This window comes from Sorex araneus, chromosome 1, assembly GCF_027595985.1.
Source record: "Sorex araneus isolate mSorAra2 chromosome 1, mSorAra2.pri, whole genome shotgun sequence".
In the NCBI taxonomy this organism is placed as follows: domain Eukaryota; kingdom Metazoa; phylum Chordata; class Mammalia; order Eulipotyphla; family Soricidae; genus Sorex; species Sorex araneus.
Window position 1 is genome coordinate 235861620 of NC_073302.1, and position 22076 is coordinate 235883695.

Genomic DNA, 22076 nt, shown 5'->3' on the forward strand with positions numbered 1-22076 from the left:
AACATTTACAAAGAAATTGAAGCAATTTTACTTTTTAAATTCTCTTTTCGAAGATCTCACTTCCTCTCAGTTGCCTTGAGATCTACAACATTAATCACATAATAGTTACGCAGAATGTTGTCATAATGGGTTGCTGTAAGGTCCCCCTAGTACTTCAGAACCAACTCTGGAGAATGACAGGCAGACGTGCTGGCCCAGGCTGCTACTGTCTACACCCCAAGTGTTAGGCTTGGGGCTCAAGGTTAGACGTGGGCAACATCTCAGGATTTCTTCAAAAAGAAATTTCCTCCCCACCCCCTCAAGGATTCAGAGTTCTTTTTTAATCATTGGCCTACTTTAAGGGCTAAATTACCTTAAAATTCGTCTATTAGCGTATTTCACATCCTTAGAATGTCTGCTTACAATAAAATTTGGTGGTAGTGGGCCCGCAGCTGACTGTGCTCAGGGCTTACTCCTAGCTCTGCATTCAGTCGGAATTAACTCCTGTCAGATCCAGGGGACCTTGTGGGATGCTGAGGATTGAACCCTGCTCAGCAGCGCGCAAAGCAATCGCGCCGCGCCCACTGCCTTATTGCTCTAGTCCCAGGACGCCTGCTTTGAAGCCTGTATCCAGGTCTTGATAACTGATACAGCTCTTAACAACTCTATGCGTAAAGGTGTCTATACCCCCGTTTTATGTGTTTCTCCTGCCCTGACCTTAATACTGACAAAGTTAGTTTCCTTTTACACCATGGCCGTGCCGTGGACAGATTTTTGACTCTGGGGTCCGTTTTAGTATAACTGTAGAGCGTAGTCAAAAACTCTTTGCATGATTGGCGGGGGGATGCACAGAAAGACCCGAAGAGCTCCAGTAAGGTCCCGCACGAGAGTGTCAGCCCAGCTCAGCCGCCAGATCGGGGAAAACGATCCCGAGTCGTCCGGGCACTTAGCAGGGGCAGAGGCGAACGTTTTGCGGCCGCGACTGTTCGGCGGGCGGTGGCGACTGGGACTTCCCAGACGGGAAAGTGAGTCTCGGGAGCCCCGGGTGTCGGGGAGCGGGCCGGGGGAGCGGAAGGCCCGGCGGCCGGGCGGCGGGGGCGGCGGGAGCGGGCGCGGGGCCGTCGGGGCTCGCGGGGGGCCGGGGCGCGCGGGCGGGGCGCGCGGGGCGGGAGGCGGGCCGCGGGGCAGGGAGGCCGCCGAGCCGACGGCGCAGAGGTGCCCGGCCCGCGCCCCAGCCCCCAGCGCGCCAGGGCGGCGGAGCCATGCGGCGGCCGCAGCGGGTCCCGGGCCCCCCGCGGGCGGCCACGCCTGGCGGCCGGCGTGGCCGGGAGCGAGCGGCGCGGGCCACGCGCGAGCCGCGGCGATGAGCGGCCCCCGGGAGCCGGCGCCCACGCCGCTCCGCCGCTCCATCAGCGAGCACTTGCGCGACTCCACGGCCCGAGCCTGGGATCGGCTGTGGAGAAACGTCCGGGAGAGACGGCTGGCAGGTCGGTGACGCGGGGACCCGGGCGCTGACAGCTCGCGCGGGCGCCGCGCGCGGGCTGGGGCTACCTGGCGGGGCTCCTGCGGCGGGCGGGGAAGGGTCGCTCCCCTGGGGAGGGGGGGGGGGTCTCTGCCGCGCAGCCGTCCACCCAGCCCGGTCAATGAATGGGGTCCCCGCTCCGGAGTCCCCCACCGGGGCTGCTGGGTCCCGACTCTCCTTTTTCCACGCGGTCCCTGGCGTGTGGGGGAGGCAGAGTGTCGACCCGGGAGCACCAGCAAAGTCCTGTAGTCGACGGGAGATAGGGGAGCATAATGCAAGGACGCGGGGCAGGAGCTGCAGCAAACTGCCGGGCAGCTTGGGTCCTGCCGGGGATCGGACTCTGCTCGCTTTAGGACTGCAACAGAGGGGCCTCTCTCGGAATCCACTGCCCAGAAAGAGAGAGGAGGAGAGATCTTGACTCACAGCCAAGGGGGGTCCTTGAGAACCCTGGCGCCTCCCCCAGCCTCCAAGGTCTGGCCTTCACTGATGTGTGTGCTCCCGGGAACCTCTCTCTGCTGGGACCTCAGAAGCCGTGGGGGTCTGAGCCTCCTCAGAGCCCCCCAGTTCGGAGGTCGGGTCTGATTAGTCACCACGTCCTACACGCCCCAGTGGACCAGAGCCCCTACTGCTTGGCGTTCTTGCAGGATCCTCAGTCTCCCTGAGCGCCAGCTACGGAAGATGTTTTGGTTTGTGTGATCAAGAAAAGTTAGATGGACCTCTGAGGTGACTTTGGGGTAGCTCCTTGTTAGTCACCGGCCACAAACTAGCCTAGGGAGTTCTAGAGAAGAAAAGTCTGGGCAGAAAAAAAGGTTGCCACTGGTGAGATGGGAAATTTCACCTTCTCCGGGCTTCCCTTTTCCTGATTGCAGGAGTGTAAAAGTAATTTGCAGGAGGTTGTGGCCTCTGCAAGCATGCACGCAGCCACATCTAGGGTAGACCTAGATCGCCTTGGACATGATATGCCCAGGGGCTGTGTCTTCTTACTCATGAGCCCCTTATCAACTTAACTGGCCCAATTGGAAGCAAGGGTTATAGATGATTGCAAAGCAGAGTGTAGTTGGCATGAAATATCCATTCCATATTTGCTCTCTGACACAGGAGGCCTTCTGGTAAGCACCCAAGGGGAAAGAAAAATAGACTTCACTCTGAGCCTGGAATTGACTTGTGGTAACCCAGGAGGTCAGAGTGTTCATTCCTAAAGATATGTATGTAGAGTACAGGCCTCAATCAATAACAAAGAATAACTTTTCTATTATCATGCTAAATGGATGGTGTTAGAAAATTTTTTGCAGTCTAGCAAATCCATTGCTTCATAACTGCAGAAAGCTTACTGCAACGTCTTCTGTTAGCTTCTGCTATTTAAGTTTGTTAAGTTTGTTAAATCAATGGATCCTCAGGAAACAAGAAGTCTTTCCAGGAGGGCTGCCAAGACTGTGCTGGGTTTTTATAGAAGCTGGGGCCAAAGATGACTGCAGTCCTGTCTTTCTCCAAAGGAGATCTGGAAAGGAAGGGAGTGGAATGTAAAGATTTAAAACTAGTAGGGTTGCCCAGGAAAATAATCAATTCACATGAATTTTAGACACGGCAGTTCAGTTAAGATGGAGGGGTAAAGTGTTGACTCTGGGAAAGAAACTAGTTGGAGAGATATTATGGTTATGAATATATAAAAAAAGAATGCCAAAATGGCTTCATCATAGTAAGTATAAGAGTTGTCACAGAACATACAATTGTTTTTTGAAATAGTGGTATGAGGTTTCAAAATGTTCAATCAGAATATTAATATCTGCTTACCTATAATCTGCTTACCACCCTGTTCACAGTAAATGCCAACAGGTTATTCAACTGGGACCTAACAATCCCCTATAAAGCAGCCTTCAAGTTCTGCTTCTCTAAGCAGGCTGGGATGCTTGCCACAAAACCAAGCCAACTCCATGAAGGCGCTTTTAGATGCAAATTGATTTTCTTGGGTTTTCTTGCTAAGGTAGCTAAAATACAGAACTTTGGCCATGGGACACTGAAATACTTAAGTTATTAATGTTGGCATCAATTCTAGGTGAAAGAGTTCTTCATTTGTAAAAGTGTTCTTTATATGGTTCAGTTCACAATATCAGAATAACTAACTATATGAATGTAACCTCACAAAGCATATGTTTCACCAAAAACTGATATGAGCCTATTTGCTTTTTAAAAGTCTTTTTCTATTGAATAAAAGTTTTGTGTTGGAACTTCCTACTTTCCCTAAACGTTTCTGCTTAGTACTCTTGGTCAATAGAACAGTGTTTAAAGTACTTTATAATGAATTTGTTTGCTGTCTAGAGCATTGTGAAAGTATTTGGTTCTTTCTTTTTCTTTTTTTATACTTAGGAAGGAAATCCTTATTTTAACTCACTCATTTCTTTGCTTGAAAGCTTTTCCTGCAAGAAACAGAAATACAAGCAAAAGAGTTGTTTTTAAGAAGCCTGTGTATTTCTATAACACCGGACCATATTTAAAAGGAAGGAGAGGATATTTGGGAAAATATCAGATTAAAATATTTTTTATTTTGGGGCCACACCCAGTGGTAATCAGAACTAATCCCTGGTACTGCACTCAGGAATCATTCTTGGTGGGGCAAAGGGGACTATATTGGATGCTAGGGATCAAACCCAGGATAGCTACATGCACAGCAAGTGTCCTACCCACTGTACCATCTCTCCAGTGCCTAAAATGATTTATTAACATGTCACAGTGACACAAATAATGAAGCCAATGGAAGTGTAAGATAGATGATCAAATACGTTCTTTTCAGACAAATGCTAAAACGAGTTAAAGAAGAATTTATAAATGTGGGAACTCTTTTACTACTTTCCATTTCTACAGTAGTTGCCATTTTTCATCAGATTGACACGTTGACCAATGCATACTTAATCATTTTCTGAGACTATCCTAAGATATGTGAACAGGAGTTTTTCTCACCTGTCACTTCAATACAGATTATTGCAATAATGTGTTTATATTTGTTTTCTCCCAAGATGACAAAGTTAGCGTTCCAGGCAGTTATACCACATTGCCTCCTCCATGGCTTTATGAAAATGTCTGTACCTCCTGATCCTTCTTTAACACTTGGCTTGCTGATATTTGCAGGGTTTTGTTATTTTTTACAAAATAAGTTCACTAAAGAACAGATTTACAAGGTTATTGATCATTCAGGTTTAGACACATAATGTTCTAAATCCCACCGCCAGTGTCTCCTTCCCTCTGCCAGTGTTCCCAAGTTCCGTCTTGCCCCACCTGGCCCTAGCCTGCCGCTTTGACAGTCACATTTTAAAGTTTGGTGGTTGTAGTTTGTTTGTAACCAAATTAATTGGAGGAAAAAAATGCTCCCTTTTTTTCCTGGAGTGACAGTGATAGCCAGTGCACCAAAAACAGTTTATCCACCAGTCATCTATTGGGCTAGTTTGGGTATGAACGTACAGTTTTACAGCGGACAGATAGCCATTCACATGCTCTCCAGCCCGTCTGGCCTGCCCTGCGTTGCAGCCCCCTCACTGACAGTACCAGCACAGTCGACAATAATGAGCCACTGACATCAAGCTAAAGGCACACAGTAGGTTCCTTCAGTGTGGGTCAGTTGAAGGTTCTTTTGGTTCCTTCTACTCCCAAATCAGTCACTATTTATAGGGACTGCGCAATAATTTGGTGGATAAAACACTTGCCTTGCATGTGTCTGATCCAAGCTCAGTCCCAGGCACCCTATATAGACCCCTGCCCCCTGCCAGGAGTAATCACCACCAGGTGTGGCACAAAAAGTCAGTAAGAAAAAAAAAGGAGGGGGTTGAAAAAAATTCCCATACTGGGGACCCCAGAATGTGGGGTGATCAGGTTCCTGTTGGATCAGGGTTAAGTTCAGGACCTGAGGCTTGATCTGAGTGCTGTCCGAACCACTGAGACCTCTTCCAGACCTTTTCACTCTAAGAATCTTTACTGGCAGAATTGGCAGGATTATGTCAGCACGTAAGGGCAGCTGTGCAGTTGATAGAGACCTTGCATTTTCCAGGAAGGTATTTGAAACTACCACTTTCAGGACCCTTTTTGCCAGAGATTACAAAGGCAGGTATATCCTGAATACCTCAGCACATATGGCAGCATCGGGATTTGAACTCATGACCTTACACTTGCCAAGCAAGAACCTTAAGCCACTGAGCCATGTTCCTAGCCACTGAGCCATGTTCCTAGCCACAAACAATTTTTAGCTTTTATAACATTACATTTTTTAGGCAGAAGCATATCCTTTGGTTCTCAGTGTTTGTAAGCAGCTTGAACTACTTTTAAAATGTTAAGATCTGAGAAAATCCAAATGAGTTTTTGAAGTTTTAGGCTCCTTTATTTTAAATCCCTCCTCTATTTTAATGGAAATTTAATCCATATGTTTGATTCTTTCATACTCACATAACAATATTTAGGTAGCTTGTGAACTAATTGATGTCCAAGTCTTTTGATCTCTTTTATAGTCTCATTGTAAGTCATTTCTCTTAGACACAGGAAGTTATATTGCTGCCAAGAATAAACTAACTTAAAACACTGAAAAGTTTGAGTTTCATTAGAAACGCTAATTCCACAAAATTTTAGTGAGTTCTTGTCATGTTAAAACAGGCTCATCCATTCGCAAAGTCAACAGTAGCATCCTGTGATGTGATGTAAACATGAGATTGGAACTTTAATGCAGAATAGGATCAAGAATAGATCACAGGCCATAAAAAGTTCCTGATTAATCTAACTGTTTTCTGTAATATAGTGATGATCCTAGCTGAACCTCTTTTTGCATTTTATATCAGTACTTCCACTTTAAAAAATAACTTTAAAGAATAGGCTGTCCTGCTAAGTCAGAGTTGTATGTGTTAGTTTTGTTCTGTTTTTAACTTCTCTTGAAAAAGGATACACATTTAGATGGGATTCATATTAACAACAGCACAGAATCACAGGCAAGCAAATATATAAAGTAAAACATCCGAGAAGAAGAACATATCAGGGTTCTTAACCTTCACTGCACATGGAATCATCTAGATCCTTTCAGAAATAAGAATGCTCTGGCACCTTCCCAGAGATTCTGGTTCTGTTCAGATCTGACCTCAGGCTCAATAGATTTTAAAGCTACTCAGATGGTTCTAATATGTAGTCCTGATTAAGAACCACTGACTTACATTAACTGCCATATGGTATCCCTCAGAAGTCTGTGTCAAGTACAAGGTCATATCCTAAGGCTCTAAAAAAGTTTGGCTCTAGGGAGGTTGAAATGAGCTTATCATTTTAGAGGGACAGGAAGAGGGGGGGAAAAACCCTGTGCCTGGAGCAAAATAAAAAAAGGCTTGTAGGAGTAGGTGGAAGGAGAGAATGTCAGAGATAGTATGGGTAGGGTCAGGCTATCAGATCAAGTTGAGACTTGTTGCTAGGGCAAGAAGTTTGGATTTGATAGTATGTGTCGTAATAAGCAAAGGAGTTTAAGCAGAGTAGTGACAGGACCTGAATAAATCTCTGCTAGAGTATTCAGGTTAATACAAGTGGTGACATAGATTACAGTGATAGTGATAGAGAAATGGAGAGAAAGGGACCGATTTTGAGTATGTCTTGAAAATAGAGACACAAGTGCTAACAGATTGGACTTTGACAGTGGAGCAAAAGGAGATAAGGACCCCCTTAGCCTAAGTTTGTAATCTGAGTTCCAGTAGGGATATGGAAGATTTACCTGTAGAGGTTAGAAAGGGGGTAAATAGGGAAAAATAATTATTTGACCAAGTTGGGCCAAAGAAGCCTACTACACCTCTAAAAAGTGTAAGTCAAAGAATTAGATAGCCGATATAGATTTGAGAGAAAACCTGAAACAAGAGATAGAAATCTGGGAGTTATTGACACGATTGCTATTGAGAATGAACAGATATTTATCTAGAGCACAACATCTAGATATGGACTATATGCATATTTTTATGTGTTACTTTTTTTGGAGTATAAAAAGTAGTCATGCTTTTCATAGCTCAACATTACTTGGTTTGTGGGGGGGCAGGAAGTTTGTGGGGGGGGCAGGTGGATCTTCAGCCACACCTGGCAGTGGCCAGGTCTGAATCCTGGCTTTGTGTCTGCTCAAGGATCACTGGTGGTACTTGGTGACAGAATCATGGTTGCCACATACAAGGCAAGGCCTTACTTCCTATGGGGTTAAGTCCTGGCTCCTGCACTCAGTAATTACTCCTGGTGGTGCTCAGGGGACCATGTGGGATGCCAGGGATCAAACCCAGGTCAGTCATATGCAAGGCAAATACATTACCCACTGTACTATCACTCCAGCCCTCCTGTAACCCTTAACTCACCATTCTTAGAGAAGAACAAAAGTAGCGCTATATCAAATAATCTTTTGTGATATATTTATACCAGATAACTGATAAATAATCATAAAATTCAGTTTTGCTAACAAAATACACTTTTGAAATTTAGAAATTGTATTGTAAAGTAATTAGAATAGTTTTAAATTAACTTTGCAGGAAAGAATTCTCATTTATTGCATTCATTAAATAAATAAATAGACAAATAGATAAATAAATAAGGAGCCTGAGAGATAGTACAGTGGGTAAGGCCTTGCATGTGGCAAATCCAGATTTGCTATGTGAGGCAAATCCAGCACCCATATAGCCCCTGAGCACCCCAGGAATCAGCTCTGGGCACAGAACCAGTTGTAAGTTCTGAGTACAGGAGGTGTTTCCCAAAACAAATAGTAATAATAATAATACTATAGTTATCCAATAAAAGTTTTAGCAAGCCTATTTCAGTGGTTACTACAACTTGTTGGCCCTACATATAATGGGGTGAGAACTTTATATGAAAGTGACTTCTCCAAGGAAACACCAAGTAAAATGTGGTCGGAGGTCATGCGGGGGAGGGGTGACACGTGCCAAATGTAGACTAAACACAATGGCCGCTCAACACCTTTTTTGCAAACCACAACCTAATCAGAGAGAGAGAATGAAAGGGAATACCCTGCCATAGTGGCAGTTTGGGGTGGGGAGAGACGGGACTGGGGAGGGTGGGCGGGATGCTGGGTTTACTGGTGGTGGAGAATGGACACTGGTGAAGGGATGGGTTCTCGAAATTTGTATGGGGGAAACATGAGCACAAAAATGTATAAATCTGTAACTGTACCCTCACGGTGATTCACTAATTAAAAAATAAATAAATAAATAAATAATAATAAAAAAAAAGAAAGTGACTACTCCAATGTCATGATTTCTGGGAGCAGTTTAATAAAACAATGCTTAGCATAGGAGAAAGTCTATGTTTAGTTTTCCAATATTACGTCTATTCATTGACTTATCAGTTATGGTTTAGACATAATAAGGTTGATTGAAGGAAGATTTCTCAAAGGAAAATAGATAATCAAGGGACCAGAGAGAGTATAATTGGATTGGTAAGGCCCTTGCCTTACAGGAATCTTACCTAGGTTAGAACCTTGTGCACTGCCAGGTATAGTCCCTCCCCCCCCCCAAAGGAAAGATAGATAATCAAGGTTAATACTTCATGTTTATAGGGAGAGAAACAAACTCTCTGCCTCTCTAGGCTAATTTATCTGCAGTATGCTGGCCAACTCTAGGTGGTAACACAATTTGCTCCTGAAACTGGAGCCAAGAGAAAGCTATGTTAATTAATTGCTCTGAATATTCGAGATAAGCTCACTTCTTGGCTGAAATTCTTGAGAAGACCAACCATCTACTGCATTTTTGTGAAATATAACTTGAACATTTAGAGATGGAATTCTTATCTAATGAAATATACTCTTTCTTTTATTTTTTTCTCTCTTTCAGATTTTGGGTCACACTGATGGTGTGCAAGGCTTACTCCTGGTTCTTTGGGGAAATCACTTCTGGCAGACTCAGGGAACCATAGGGGTGCTCTGTGGATTTAACTTGGGTCAGCCGTGGGCAAGGGAAACATCCTACCTACTGTACTATCCCTTCCGCCCTATAAACTTCCTTTTAAACTCTTATGCTAAGAAGCAAGATGACTTACAAAGAAAATTTTTATTAGAGTCTTAGAAGCTTCTTGGATTAATCTGACCGCATAATTCTATTCTATCCATGTGTAACTTTACTGATACTGCAAAATAAAGGGGTAAAAAGTGGTTTGAAATGTGTACAACAGCTTCGGACTGATTTTAGACTCTTTCAATATTTTGTCCAAAAACACATGATTTGAAGAACAAACATTTTTTGTCATGTTTGAAGGCAGTCAATAAGTATTTATTGAGCCATGAAATAGCATCCTTGTCAAAGCATATTGGGACTGTAGTGCAGGATATTAATTCAGTACTGTGGTTTTATCCTGGCAAAGCACACAAATTTTATTATGTTGCTCAAATCACTTAACTCATTTCTCTAACCAGGAATAGAACTAGCTTCCAGAAATTGCAAAAGATGGTATAGAATGTACCATGACTACACAATATTGTGTTTGTAGTTCTGCTCTGTCAATCCATTTTATATTCTCAAGCAGAATATTTCCTTCATAACATTTTATCTGAACTACAACTTTTCAAATCTTATGATTCTGTTATTTTGTGTGTGTATTCCATCATGGTATACTGTGTCTATTATGTACCTCTTCTTTCTTCTTCCTATGTAGGAAATTCAGTGAAAATAAAAATATTTGTGCAAACTTACAAAACTGCAATGACTTCACGTGGGAAAAGTCTCACCATATGCTTCTTATTCTCTCTGTCTGGATAAAGAAACATTCTCATATCCCTTAAATGATATTTGAATGTGTCTTCCATTAGAATTTAATATATCCCATTGAAATTATGACCTAAACGTGGCTATAGAGATAATTTAGTGAATAGGGCATTTGCCTTGCAAGCAACTGACTTGGGTTTGATCCCAGGTACTCTATATTGCCCCCTAAGGTTGATTGAAGGGGGCAATATAGAGTGACCCCCGAGCACAGAGATAGGAGTAAGCTCTAAGTTATGCTTGGTGTGGTCCAAAATTTAGAAAAGGAAAAGAAATAATTACCTAAAGGTGCATATCTTTGACTTTCTGGGAAGTGTCACAGTATGTGTGACAACATACCTCTCCATGGATTGTGACAATGACTATCCCAGAATGATACAGTTGTGATTCCTTCTTTTCCCTGTTGGTGAGATGCGTTAATCACAGAAGTCTTAAATGACAGTGAAGTGTTGTACTGTTCCATGGTCTGGGAAATAAATCATACATTACTTTTTTTTTTTTTATGGGAAGATTTCTTTTTATTTTTTTTTTATTTTTTTTTTAAATTTATTTATTTTTAATTAGAGAATCACCGTGAGGGTACAGTTACAGATTTATACACTTTTGTGCTTATACTTCCCTCATACAAAGTTTGGAACCCATCCCTTCACCAGTGCCCATTCTCCACCACCCGTAAACCCAGTGTCCCTCCCACCCTCCCCAATCCCATCTCCCCCCCACCCCACCCTGACACTGTGGCAAGGCATTCCCTTCTGTTTTCTCTCTCTAATTAGCTGTTGTGGTTTGCAATAAAGGTGTTGAGTGGCCGCTGTGCTCAGTCTCTAGCCCTCATTCAGCCCGCAACTCCCTTCCCCCACATGGCCTTCGACTACAATGTAGTTGGTGATCGCTTCTCTGAGTTGACCTTTCCCCGGAACGTGAGGCCAGCCTCGAAGCCATGGAGTCAACCTCCTGGTACTTATTTCTACAGTTCTTGGGTGTTAGTCTCCCACTCTGTTATTCTATATACCATAGATGAGTGCAATCTTTCTATGTCTGTCTCTCTCTTTCTGACTCATTTCACTCAGCATGAAACTTTTCATGCCCATCCACTTGACTACAAAATTCTTGACCTCCTTTTTTCTAACAGCTGCATAGTATTCCATTGTATAGATGTACCAAAGTTTCCTCAACCAGTCATCCGTTCTGGGGCATTCGGGTTTTTTCCAGATTCTGGCTATTGTAAACAGTGCTGCGATGAACATACATGTGCAGATGTTGTTTCGATTGTACTTTTTTGCCTCTCTGGGATATATTCCCAGCAGTGGTATTGCTGGGTCAAATGGGAATTCAATATCTAATTTTTTGAGAGTCGTCCATATTGTTTTCCAGAAGGGCTGAACCAGTCGGCATTCCCACCAGCAGTGAAGAAGGGTCCCTTTCTCCCCACATCCTCTCCAACAGCGGTTGCTTTTGTTCTTTTGGATGTGTGCTAGTCTCTGTGGTGTGAGGTGGTATCTCAAAGTTGTTTTGATCTGCATCTCTCTGATGATTATCTTCATACATTACTTTTGATCCAAAGATAAGATTTTAATAGGCTCTTGACATAAAATAGGACCATTAGAATGAAAATAAGGCAACAGAGTCTTTCCATATATCAAACTATTGTTTTATAGGCAGATTTATTCTTTCCAGAAAGAAAGAAGAAACGCTTCTCTTGTTCAGTGTTTGATATCAAGTCCTTAAAAGTAGATCAAAGCAATAATGACAAAGGAAAAAGTGCCCTCTAACCTTTTCAAGGTGCACTATAATAAAAGAAAAGGGATGGAAGCTAATTGTGACATCAACATGAATAAAATCACAACTATGTAGTGGTGATTAACATCTGTGAAATTACTATCACACAGGCACAGTGTTGATATAAATATTTGCTACAGCTATGGCTACAGTGATGGGAGCAGCATACGTTCCCTGTGTTACAAATGCATTCATTTTACTTTTGGTGCATACAACCATGTAGTGGAGGGTGGAGTTGGTGGTGTTTGGGCTTGATGGAAGACTGCTGGCATGGCCTCATGAGCCAGTGGTTAGGAGCAGCGACTGGAGCCAAGACTAGATGATTTGAATCCTGCTTCTACCACTTACACAATGGGTCCAGGGACAAGATAACTAATATCAGTGTTCTTCAGTTTCATCACTTTTCAAAAGGAGGGTAAGCTTTATACTTACCTCATAAGGCTGTTATGAGAATTGAGTGAGTCAGTATTATCAAAGCACTTTTGTAGTGTCTGGCCCTCAGTAATGAATATATTCATTAATTAATAGTGAATTAATTTTTGAGCTGGAATGATAGCACAGTGGGTAGGGCATTTGCCTTGCATGCAGCCGACCTGGGTTCGATTCCTCCGTCCCTCTTGGAGAGCACAGCAATCTACTGAGAGTATCTCGCCCGCACAGCAGAACCTGGAAAGCTACCGTGGCCTATTCGATATGCCAAAAACAGTAACAAGTCTCACAATGGAGTTGTTATTGGTGCCTGCTCGAGCAAATCGATGAGCAATGAGATGACAGTGATACAGTGACAGTGATGAATTAATTTAAAAGAAAAATAGAACAAAGAAGTTATTTATTTACTATTAAACAGAAACTTTTAGCTTTGGACTTAAACCTCCTATCCTTTTTATACCTAAATTGTTTTGCCAGTTCTCTTATCTTTTGAACCCATTCTAGATCCCATATTCCAGTACTTTCAAGTACTGAGACATTAACTTCACTCCCTTTGCTCTGACTACAGTAAAACATTAAATGTACATATATTGTATGCATAGTTGGCAGCACCTTATATAAATTCATTAGTGTTATGGAATGGTCATTTATTATTTTGTCTGTCTTTCTGAAGTATCAATTATGGCTAGCTCATCAAAATCATTATTATCTTTAGAGCTCTGCAGCTATGAATTTATTCTCATGCCTTGACCGAAATGGAATTTGATAAAGACCTAATTAAAATGAGAGAAGTAGGGCGAGAAAATCTATAAGTTCTCCTTTAGATTTAACAATCACTGAATCTTTATAATTTCACTATGCATCTAAAAGAAACGTAATGCTCTAAGTCTTTTGGTTCTCTCTCTACATGTATTTTATTGAATGTTCTGATTGTCAAAATAAAAGGTAAAAGCCCAGTCACACACCCCAGAATACCTGCCAGTGTTATTCCTCATACTTTGGTTACTTAGCCTCCATCAACAAGAGCAACTTAGGACTCATACTGGAACTACATCTTTCAGAATTAGGAGAGTAACTGGTAGTTGAGGACTTGCAAATACCTATAGAATCTCAGCAGTTCTTATACCACAAAGAGGAGGGCTCCATGATCAGAAGAATCCTGGTAATGCTCAATCATTAGTAATTGTCAATGGGAGGACACAAGCTTTATTTTGTACTAGAATGGGCAGATGATATAGCTGGTATTACATTCAGGGAAAGCTCCTCTCTTACAGAATCATGACTTGATTTATGAGGTCACCATCATTGATGACTTGGTATTGTAAAGGTAAGGAAAAAGTGATGTGTAAAATCATAGGATCCAAGAGGGATCTTGGAAGGCTCCCCTTGAACATTTATAGTTTATAATTATTTGCTATGCACTCCTGGATTGGGTAAGGTTAACGGCCAAGAGAGAAAGTGTGTTTGTTTTATTTTATTGCTTATTGATTCTGACAGTATCATTATGATTTATTAAGCCAATAACATTGCCCTTGGTGTTTACATATTTTAAATGATTGTATTTTAGTTATTACATATATTGAAATGAATATTTTAATTAGTATTTTTAAGTATCCAGGCATAATAGGAGTTTGGGACAAATTACAACACTCAGTACGCTCGATTTTCAGATCTCCGTTTTGGAAATTTCTTAATTAGGCTGCATCTTAATTAAAATTTTGTTTGCAATACTCATAATAGGTTAATGCATTAAGCCACTCATATTAAAGCCATTACAGTTATTTCCTATGAAGTTTTCACTAAGGCTACTTTCTTAGAAAAGGAAATTAGGAGAGGTAGTAATAAAACCTATCATTTATCACTAGGGACTTACTTCACATATCTGCCTGCATTTAATTTTGTCATTATCTTCATCTATGGCTGGGAAGAACACTGAAGCTGACAGGAGGCCAGTCTCATAAAGTCACATAGGTTAACTCCTCCTTTGCCAATAGAAGCTATATCTCAGAGGCTCCTTTTTAATGATTGGGAGTGGGGGACAGTATTTGTTCTTTGAATGTTAGGTTTATTGTTCAAGGCAATGTATTTGTTCATAACTGGATTTTTTAAAAAGTGCATATGGGGGGCTGGAGCAATAGCACAGTGGGTAGGGCATTTGCCTTGCATGCAGCCGACCCGGGTTCGATTCCCAGCATCCCATATGGTCCCCTGAGCACTGCCAGGGGTAATTCCTGAGTGCAGAGCCAGGAGTAACCCCTGTGCATCGCCGGGTGTGATCCAAAAAGCAAAAAAAAAAAAAAAAAAAAAGTGCATATGTGTTTTTCATTGCTCTTTCGAGGCAAAATGAAATGCATTTGCTTAGAACTAATCCTATTCATCGTCAGTCTGGGCCATGTTATAGAGAGCAGACCAGCCTGACAGAGGCCCTGGCACCACGGTGGGCACAGTGGGTGGTCTGCAGGAGAATCAAGTGATGATGATGTCTTGGTAAATACATTATGTGTGCTTGGCTCTGAACCCGCAAGAAGTATTAGATGTGTAAACAGTTTTATCCAGAAGCTCTAACACATTTTTCCTTCGAGATAAGAAATCCATAGAAGTGAATTAAACCTTAACAACCCAATTAACAGGAACCAGAAATTCAAGCTCTAACCATTATTCTGGAAAAAGTTTCCCGTATCAATACTCAAATACAGCGATTTTATTCTGTGTCTCAATTTGTCTCAAAACTGCAAGCACCTTGATGAAAAGGATAATGTCTTCTTTACCCTGCATAGTCCAGTTGTCTCAGCATGGTAGCTGGGATACAGCAGGTATATAGTAAATGCTTGTTGAGTGAATTGATTATGTTAATTTTAATATTAACTGTTGCCCTACATTACTCTATAGTAATATAGACTTGTGCTAGGAACTTCATGTGTTTTCTCTTTTGATGCCTAGACTTTCGGGCAATTATCACCAGTGTTACTATTAGAACGTACAGTGGCTTGCTATTGTTTAAAATCTTCCTCTTTGGACACATCAGTTATAAAGCAATTAAACAGTTCCTCATCTGGGAAGATGCATGTCCCTAATTTGTGAGTTTACTTAGGCTGAAATTGAACCTCCATGGTCTTTGGCCATTTGTTCTGTTGTAGGACACAACTTTCACTGTTTTGTGTGGTGCATCCCGATATTGTTACTCTCCTCACTACATGGATGAGGAACCCAATGTTTGAAAAGATCAAGTAATTTGTTGGAGTGGCATACTACTTGCATCTATGCAAATGTGTGATAATGGCAGAATTGACCTGACAGGACCAATGAGAGTCTGGGGACTCCTGGACCCTCTTTATACTCACAGTTTGGCATTTACAAAAGAGCTTACAGAGGTCATAGTGACAGAATGTTATCTTTGCCAGAGCCCTATCCCACTGATGCCACAGGGAATGTCCTGTGGAAGTTATCCTAGCATTCTGGCATTCCAAGGCCCTCCTGGTAATGATGAAGAGGATGATGATGACAATGAATGATGATCTTGAATACTTACGCAGTACTTTATCACTGTATCATTGTCATCCCATTGCCCATCGATTTCCTCAAGCAGGCACCAGTAACATCTCCATTGTGAGAATTGTTACTATTTTTGGCATATCAAATACACCATGGCTAGCTTGCCAGGCTCTGCTGGGTGGGTGAGATACTCGCAGTAGCTTGCCGGGTTCTTTGAGAGGGGAGAAGGAATCGAACCTGGGTCGGCTGCGTGCAAGGCAAACGCCCTACCTCTGTGCTATAACTGGCCTTGAGTCGAGAGGTTTTCATAAAGTCCTTTGGGGTTTCATGAAGTTCTTTGGGGTTAGTGTTCTGGGCTCAACTTCCTTAATGAGGACAATGATGATAAGCAAAAGGGTGTGGCTGCACAGGGACCTGGAGCCCGTGAGTGCCAGAGGGGTGTTTAAATCCAGGCCTCTTTCTGGCCTCCCTGCTGCTCCCCAGCATGACCTCGGCCCTAGAACATGTGCTCAGAATATCTGTTTTTTGTTTATCTGGCATCTAAACCCATGGCTCCCCAACACGATTGAACATCAAAAACCAGTGGAAAAGCCTTAAAATTCAGATTTCTGGACTCCTCATTAGACTCAATGATTCAAAGTTACCTCAAGGTAGCAGTGTATATGAGTGAGTTAGTGAGTGAGTGAGAGAGAGTGTGTGTGTGTGTGTGTGTGTGTGTGTGTGTGTACTGAGTAGTGTTTTTAACAAGCCTCCTAGGTGATGTTGTTTGTTTATAGTTTGCCAGGTACTGTCCTCCCACCAGTGACTGGAAGCGGTTCTGAAGTCTCCTAGTTGTTTCAGGCTCCGTGCCATGTGCTGTGCAATGTCTTCCTGCTCTAAGAGTCTTATCTCCTTTCTGCTTAACTAAATGCTCCCCATTCTCAATGATTGACTCAATTTTTTTGTGATTTGCTTGCTAGTGCTTCCGCCTGACAGTGATTTTCCCTTCCATTTTGGAGTGCCCCTTGGTTAGGGGGTAGGGAGTGTGAGCGAAAAATGGGACTGAGGACTTTGTGGCTCAGGCCTTTGATCAGTGCTTTTTTATGTTATCCTGTGATCCATCATAGCAAATGACCATCGTACTCATTTAAACGAATTTAGCGTCATTACTTCAGGGTTTACTCCTGATGTGCTCAGGGATCACTTCTGGCAGTACTGGGGAATCCTATGCAATGCTGGGGAAGTAAACTTTATGCAAAGCAAGAACCTTACTCCCTTGGGCTCATTGAGCCCTATTGGGGGGCAGGGGATTGAGTCACACCCACCGATGCTGAGGTCTTAGTCCTGGTTCTGTGTTCAGGGATCACTCCTGGTGGGGCTCAGGGGACCATATGGGAAGCCAGCGATAGAACCCAGGTCAGTCTCATGTAAGGCAAGCATCCTACTCTCTCTGGCCCTCTATGAACCCAGTATCAAAGCTGGGATAAGTGAAGGAAATTGGTTGCAACCCACAAGGCTAGTAAAGGCGGGTGCAAAAAGTGTCCTCATATGGCTTCAAGTTCCCGCTTTTACATTTCATTCTTTTGATAGATTCATTCTGGTTCTTACTTTGATCAGCAAGATTTCTTTCATTTTATTATAGAGAAACGTTGTCTTATATTTTTACAAAAACCACCTTTCACCTCTAGTACATGATTCACATAGCAAAATAACCTAGTTCTTGAAGATTAAAGAGTATAAATTTTTTCCCTTCTTTTGTGAATCAAAAACCAAACTGGTAGAAATATATTTATTCAGATGTTAATACTATGAGGAAATTCCAGGAAGCAGTCTATCCTTTTTTCCTTTTAACTCTCAAACCATGAAATGTTACAGCCTTATGAATGATCTTGTCCTTACCACTAATTTTTCTCAGTGCTGCCTGAACCTCAGAGCACCAGTCGGCCTATTCTAGTTCATGAGGCCTAAGTTTGAAATTAGAACCCCACTCCAATTCACACCAATTCTCGGATTGAAGGTGAATTCATTTGTGGCCACCCACTCATAGCAAAATGCTGGTTTCTAAAATTAATCTCTAGCAAAATCTCCGTCCCACACCCCGACCCAGCGCTGAGGATCAGAACTAGGGGCATCACACATGCAAAGCAAGTGATGGCATATAATCTTCCTGAGGCAAAAGGTGATCCAGTCGTACATTCAAGAGCAAAGCCTTTCCCACAAGAGGTGTTTCATCAGTGCTTGTTGGCACCTGACTCACTGCCTCGGTGACTGAAAAATATTAAAAGAATCTGGTTGTTCCCTCTTTAGTACCAAGTTCACCTCTGATAACTCCAAACTTTGCCTGCCCTTCTCACCCTTATATTTTGGCATGCCTGTGAAGTTTCTTTTTTTTTAAATTAATTTTATTTAATCACCATGTGGAAAGTTACAAACTTCTCAGGTTTATGTCTCAGTTATACAATGCTCAAACACCCGTCCTTTCATCAGTGCACATATTCCACCACCAAAAAAAAAGCCAGTATACTTCCCATTCCTCACCCCCCCAACCACCCTCCCTGCATAACAGATAAATTTCACTTCCTTTTCTCTTTACCTTGATTACATTCCATATTTCAACACAAAACTCACTATTGTTGTTGGAGTTTCAACACAGAACTCACTATTCTTGTTGGAATTTATCCCCCAAGAGTACAGCCCTATTGACAGGGAAATATTTGACAATTAGTTTTCCACTGAGGAGAATGAAGAAATATAAAGTCTCGCGGCCGAGGTAGCGGCCGCATGGTTAAGGATTTCTGTATTTAAGTAACTAAGTCCAGGGAGATTTAAGTTGTAAATTGAATCTTTTCCCTTCCTGGAGCAGCATGGAGCAAAAGCTTAGTTTACAGTCTGGAGACATGGCTGCAAGCACTCGCTGAAGTTTCTGAATTTGAGCAAGACGACCTGTCCCTGTCCTTCAGCCTCTTTTCAAGGTATAATTGAACATTTTCATTCTATAGACAAAGTAAATGAACTCTGCTGTTGTTAGCACATTAGGTGGGGAGAATTAAAAAATTAGGGCTCAAAATTTAAAATTTGATATTTTTCATCTATTTAAAATGGAAATGTTCTCTTTGGTCAGTTTTTTTAAAAATCGTAGAGCTAGAAGAGGGAAATTAGGTTTTTATAAAATCCCCCAAATAAAATGACTCATATTTTAAGACTCTTAAGTGTTCCTTTATTTGATGTACTTCACAAGTGTTTGTTAAACACCTGCTATGCCAGTACTGTCACAGCTATTGGAGAGTCAGTGGTAAACAAACAGATAAACACCCTCTAGGCTGGAGTGCTAGTACAGCAGGTTTACCTTGTACATGGCCAATACACAGCATCCCATAAGGTCCCTGGAGTATTGCCAGTAGTAATTCCTAAGTGCAGAGTCAGGAGTAACCCCTGGGCATCACTGAACATGACCCAAAAAAGAGAAGAAGAAGAAGGAGAAGGAGAAGAAGAAAAAGAAGAAGAGGAGGAGGAAGAACAGGAGGAAGAATAGGAAGAAGAAGAGGAGGAGGAGGAGGAGGAACAGGAGGAGGAAGAGGAGGTGGAGGAGAAGGAGGAGAAGGAGGAGGAGGAGGGAGGAGAGTCAGAGGAGGAGTTGGAGGAAGAGCCTGAGGAGGAGTCGGAGAAGAAGAAGGAAAAGAAGAAGAGGAAGAGGAGGAAGAGGAGGAAGAGGAGGAAGAGGAGGAAGAGGAGGAGGAGGAGGAGAAGAGGAGGAGGAGGAGGGATAGGAGGAAGAAGAGACAAAACTAAATGAATACTTAGTGTTACAAATAACTCACTATAAAGAAAATCAAGGAGCCAGAGAGATAATGCAGAGAGTAAGGCACTTGCCTTGTATGTAGCCGATCCAGGTTCAATCCACAGGACCACATTAAGGTTTCCCAACACAACCAGGAGTGACCCCTGAGCTTAGTGTAAACATCTCTCTAGTTTATGAAATGAAAACAATGAACATCAATAGTGGAAGCACATCAAATTTCTAAAGACCTTCTTTAAACACTGAATTTATCATGCTTCCATTCTAAAAAAGATAGAGTTGCTAATGACAAAGTCTATATTTTACTAAAAGGAAGGAGAGAATGACCTCTGACCTTTTCGGGGTTTTGTTGTTATTGTTTGGGTTTTGTTTGTTTGTTTTGCACAAATGAAAAGAAGTAGCTAGGTTCCGTCACTTACTCATTCATTCAAAAATTTTAATAAGTCAATATTTCATTCCAGTTACCCTTTTATGCTATGCACTGAGAACAAAAGGATGAAAAAGTCACTTAGTTTTACCCTTAAAGACTTACAGTACACTAGTAGAATACACTAGTAATAAGATGTAGAGATAGGTCATAGGTTTGGTAGTGAGGTCAGCCTGCCTTCACAAATGAGATCAATCATCCCTGAGCTGGGTCTTAGAGAAGAGAAATTACACTCTCAGGAGGGGAAAAAGCTAGCATCTGAAAAAAAAGAGGGTCAAAAAGAACAACAAATGTGAAAAAGACTGGAGTGGTGGAGAGAGGCGAGAGGATGAGCTTGTGGGTCTTTTCCATGAGTTCCTGTGCTGTATCTTTTCTAATTCTAGAACTTTATGCACATGTAAATCCATTTTCCTTTCTCTAGCAGTGTTTGGTATAAGCATTCCAAACTTATTTATTTTTATTTATTAATTTTTAATAATGTACAAGGACTGCTATATATTCAGACATTGATTGAGTTGATTGAATTGGGCATGAACTCCACATTACTTTTTTTTATTCTATTCTGAATGAAGGACTGGAGCAATAGCACAGTGGGTTGGGTGCTTGCCTTTCACGTGGCCAATGTGGGTTTGATTCCTCCATCCCTCTTGGAGATCCCAGCAAGCTATTGAGAGTATCCCGTCTGCACAGCAGAGCCTGGCAAGCTACCGTGGCGTATTCAATATGCCAAAAATAGTAACAAGTCTCGAAATGAAGACATTACTGGTGCCCACTCGAGTAATGAACAACAGGACTATAGTGCTATAGTGCTTATTCTGAATGTTAACTTTATTATTATCCCCCCCTTTGTTGATTAACTGTGAGATACAGCTATAAAGCTTTCATGTTTGAGATTTGGTCATATAATCATCAAACACCCATCCCTACCAGTGCACACTTTCCACCACCAAAGTCCCAGTATTTCCTCTCCCCGCTCCCTGTTCCAACCCTTTCCCTGCTTGTGTGGCAGACAATTTTCCCCATACTCTCTACTTTGTTTACATTCAATATTTCGACACCAGTCTCACCACCACTCAAACCTGCCCAAAAGGCAATGCTAGATGATTTGTTTTGTATTGCTTATTATGGATATAATATAATGTCCAGGAAATTCTGTCATTCTCTTTTGAGAGCTTTAGTTTATAGTCTCTGGGTCTTGGCCACTGATGAGATTACATGATGCCAGGGTTTGTGAGTGTGACTGCCAAGCTTCTGGAAAACTGGGGACCTGGGGGGAGAAGGCCAAGTCCTGATCCAAGCAAGCCTGGGGCTCTCAGTCATAGGTTCCCACCTACCTATGTGCTACAGGTCCTAACTGCATCTTTTGATCTCTTTGGAGATTTATGGGTCTCTGAAATAAGGCCAATAAATGAGCTTATATAGCTGAGCCAGAGGTGGTTTGTGGGTGTGTCTACTACATACCTAACTTTTAGCCATTTAATTTTGGTAAATTTGGCCCCAAGTTGTTGGGGTCTGGCCAAAGGCACAGCAGCAATTTTGGGGTATCTGGAAGTCTGAAGGCATCATCAAACTGCTGATGCACTTGCCCCACAGGTACAGGTTTACTGCTGCCGGCACCATACCCCCATGATTTTTATTTTTGAAGCACTTTTCTAAGATATATTGTTCTCCAATCAATAGAATCTCTTCTTCCACATGGGTGTTGCATGTCAGGTCTTCTGTGACTCTTAAAGATGACTTGGACCGAGTCAACAGAGTGTACAGAGGTTCTGGTGAATTCCCAGTTTCCAGTCATCTTCCTTAAAACTTATTTACAACAAACCTTGGTATGACCATCCGTGTTTACAATTTTAAATTTATAAGTGTCCATAATAAAACTAAAATGACTTCTTGATCAATTCTCCAGAGGGCTCTGGGGAAACATGA

General features: G+C 42.1%; 1 protein-coding gene across 2 annotated transcripts in view; it reads left to right on the forward strand.

Moving 5' to 3' along the window:
• The first annotated feature begins 1276 nt into the window (after window positions 1–1276).
• The window catches only part of STARD13 (StAR related lipid transfer domain containing 13), a 260589-nt gene continuing 239789 nt past the window's right edge, over window positions 1277–22076 (forward strand). For both annotated transcript variants that reach the window (XM_055137496.1, XM_055137511.1), the window contains exon 1: window positions 1277–1466. In XM_055137496.1, coding sequence (XP_054993471.1) covers window positions 1343–1466 — 124 coding nt within the window. In that variant the 5' untranslated portion in view covers window positions 1277–1342. The remainder of the gene's footprint in view (window positions 1467–22076) is intronic.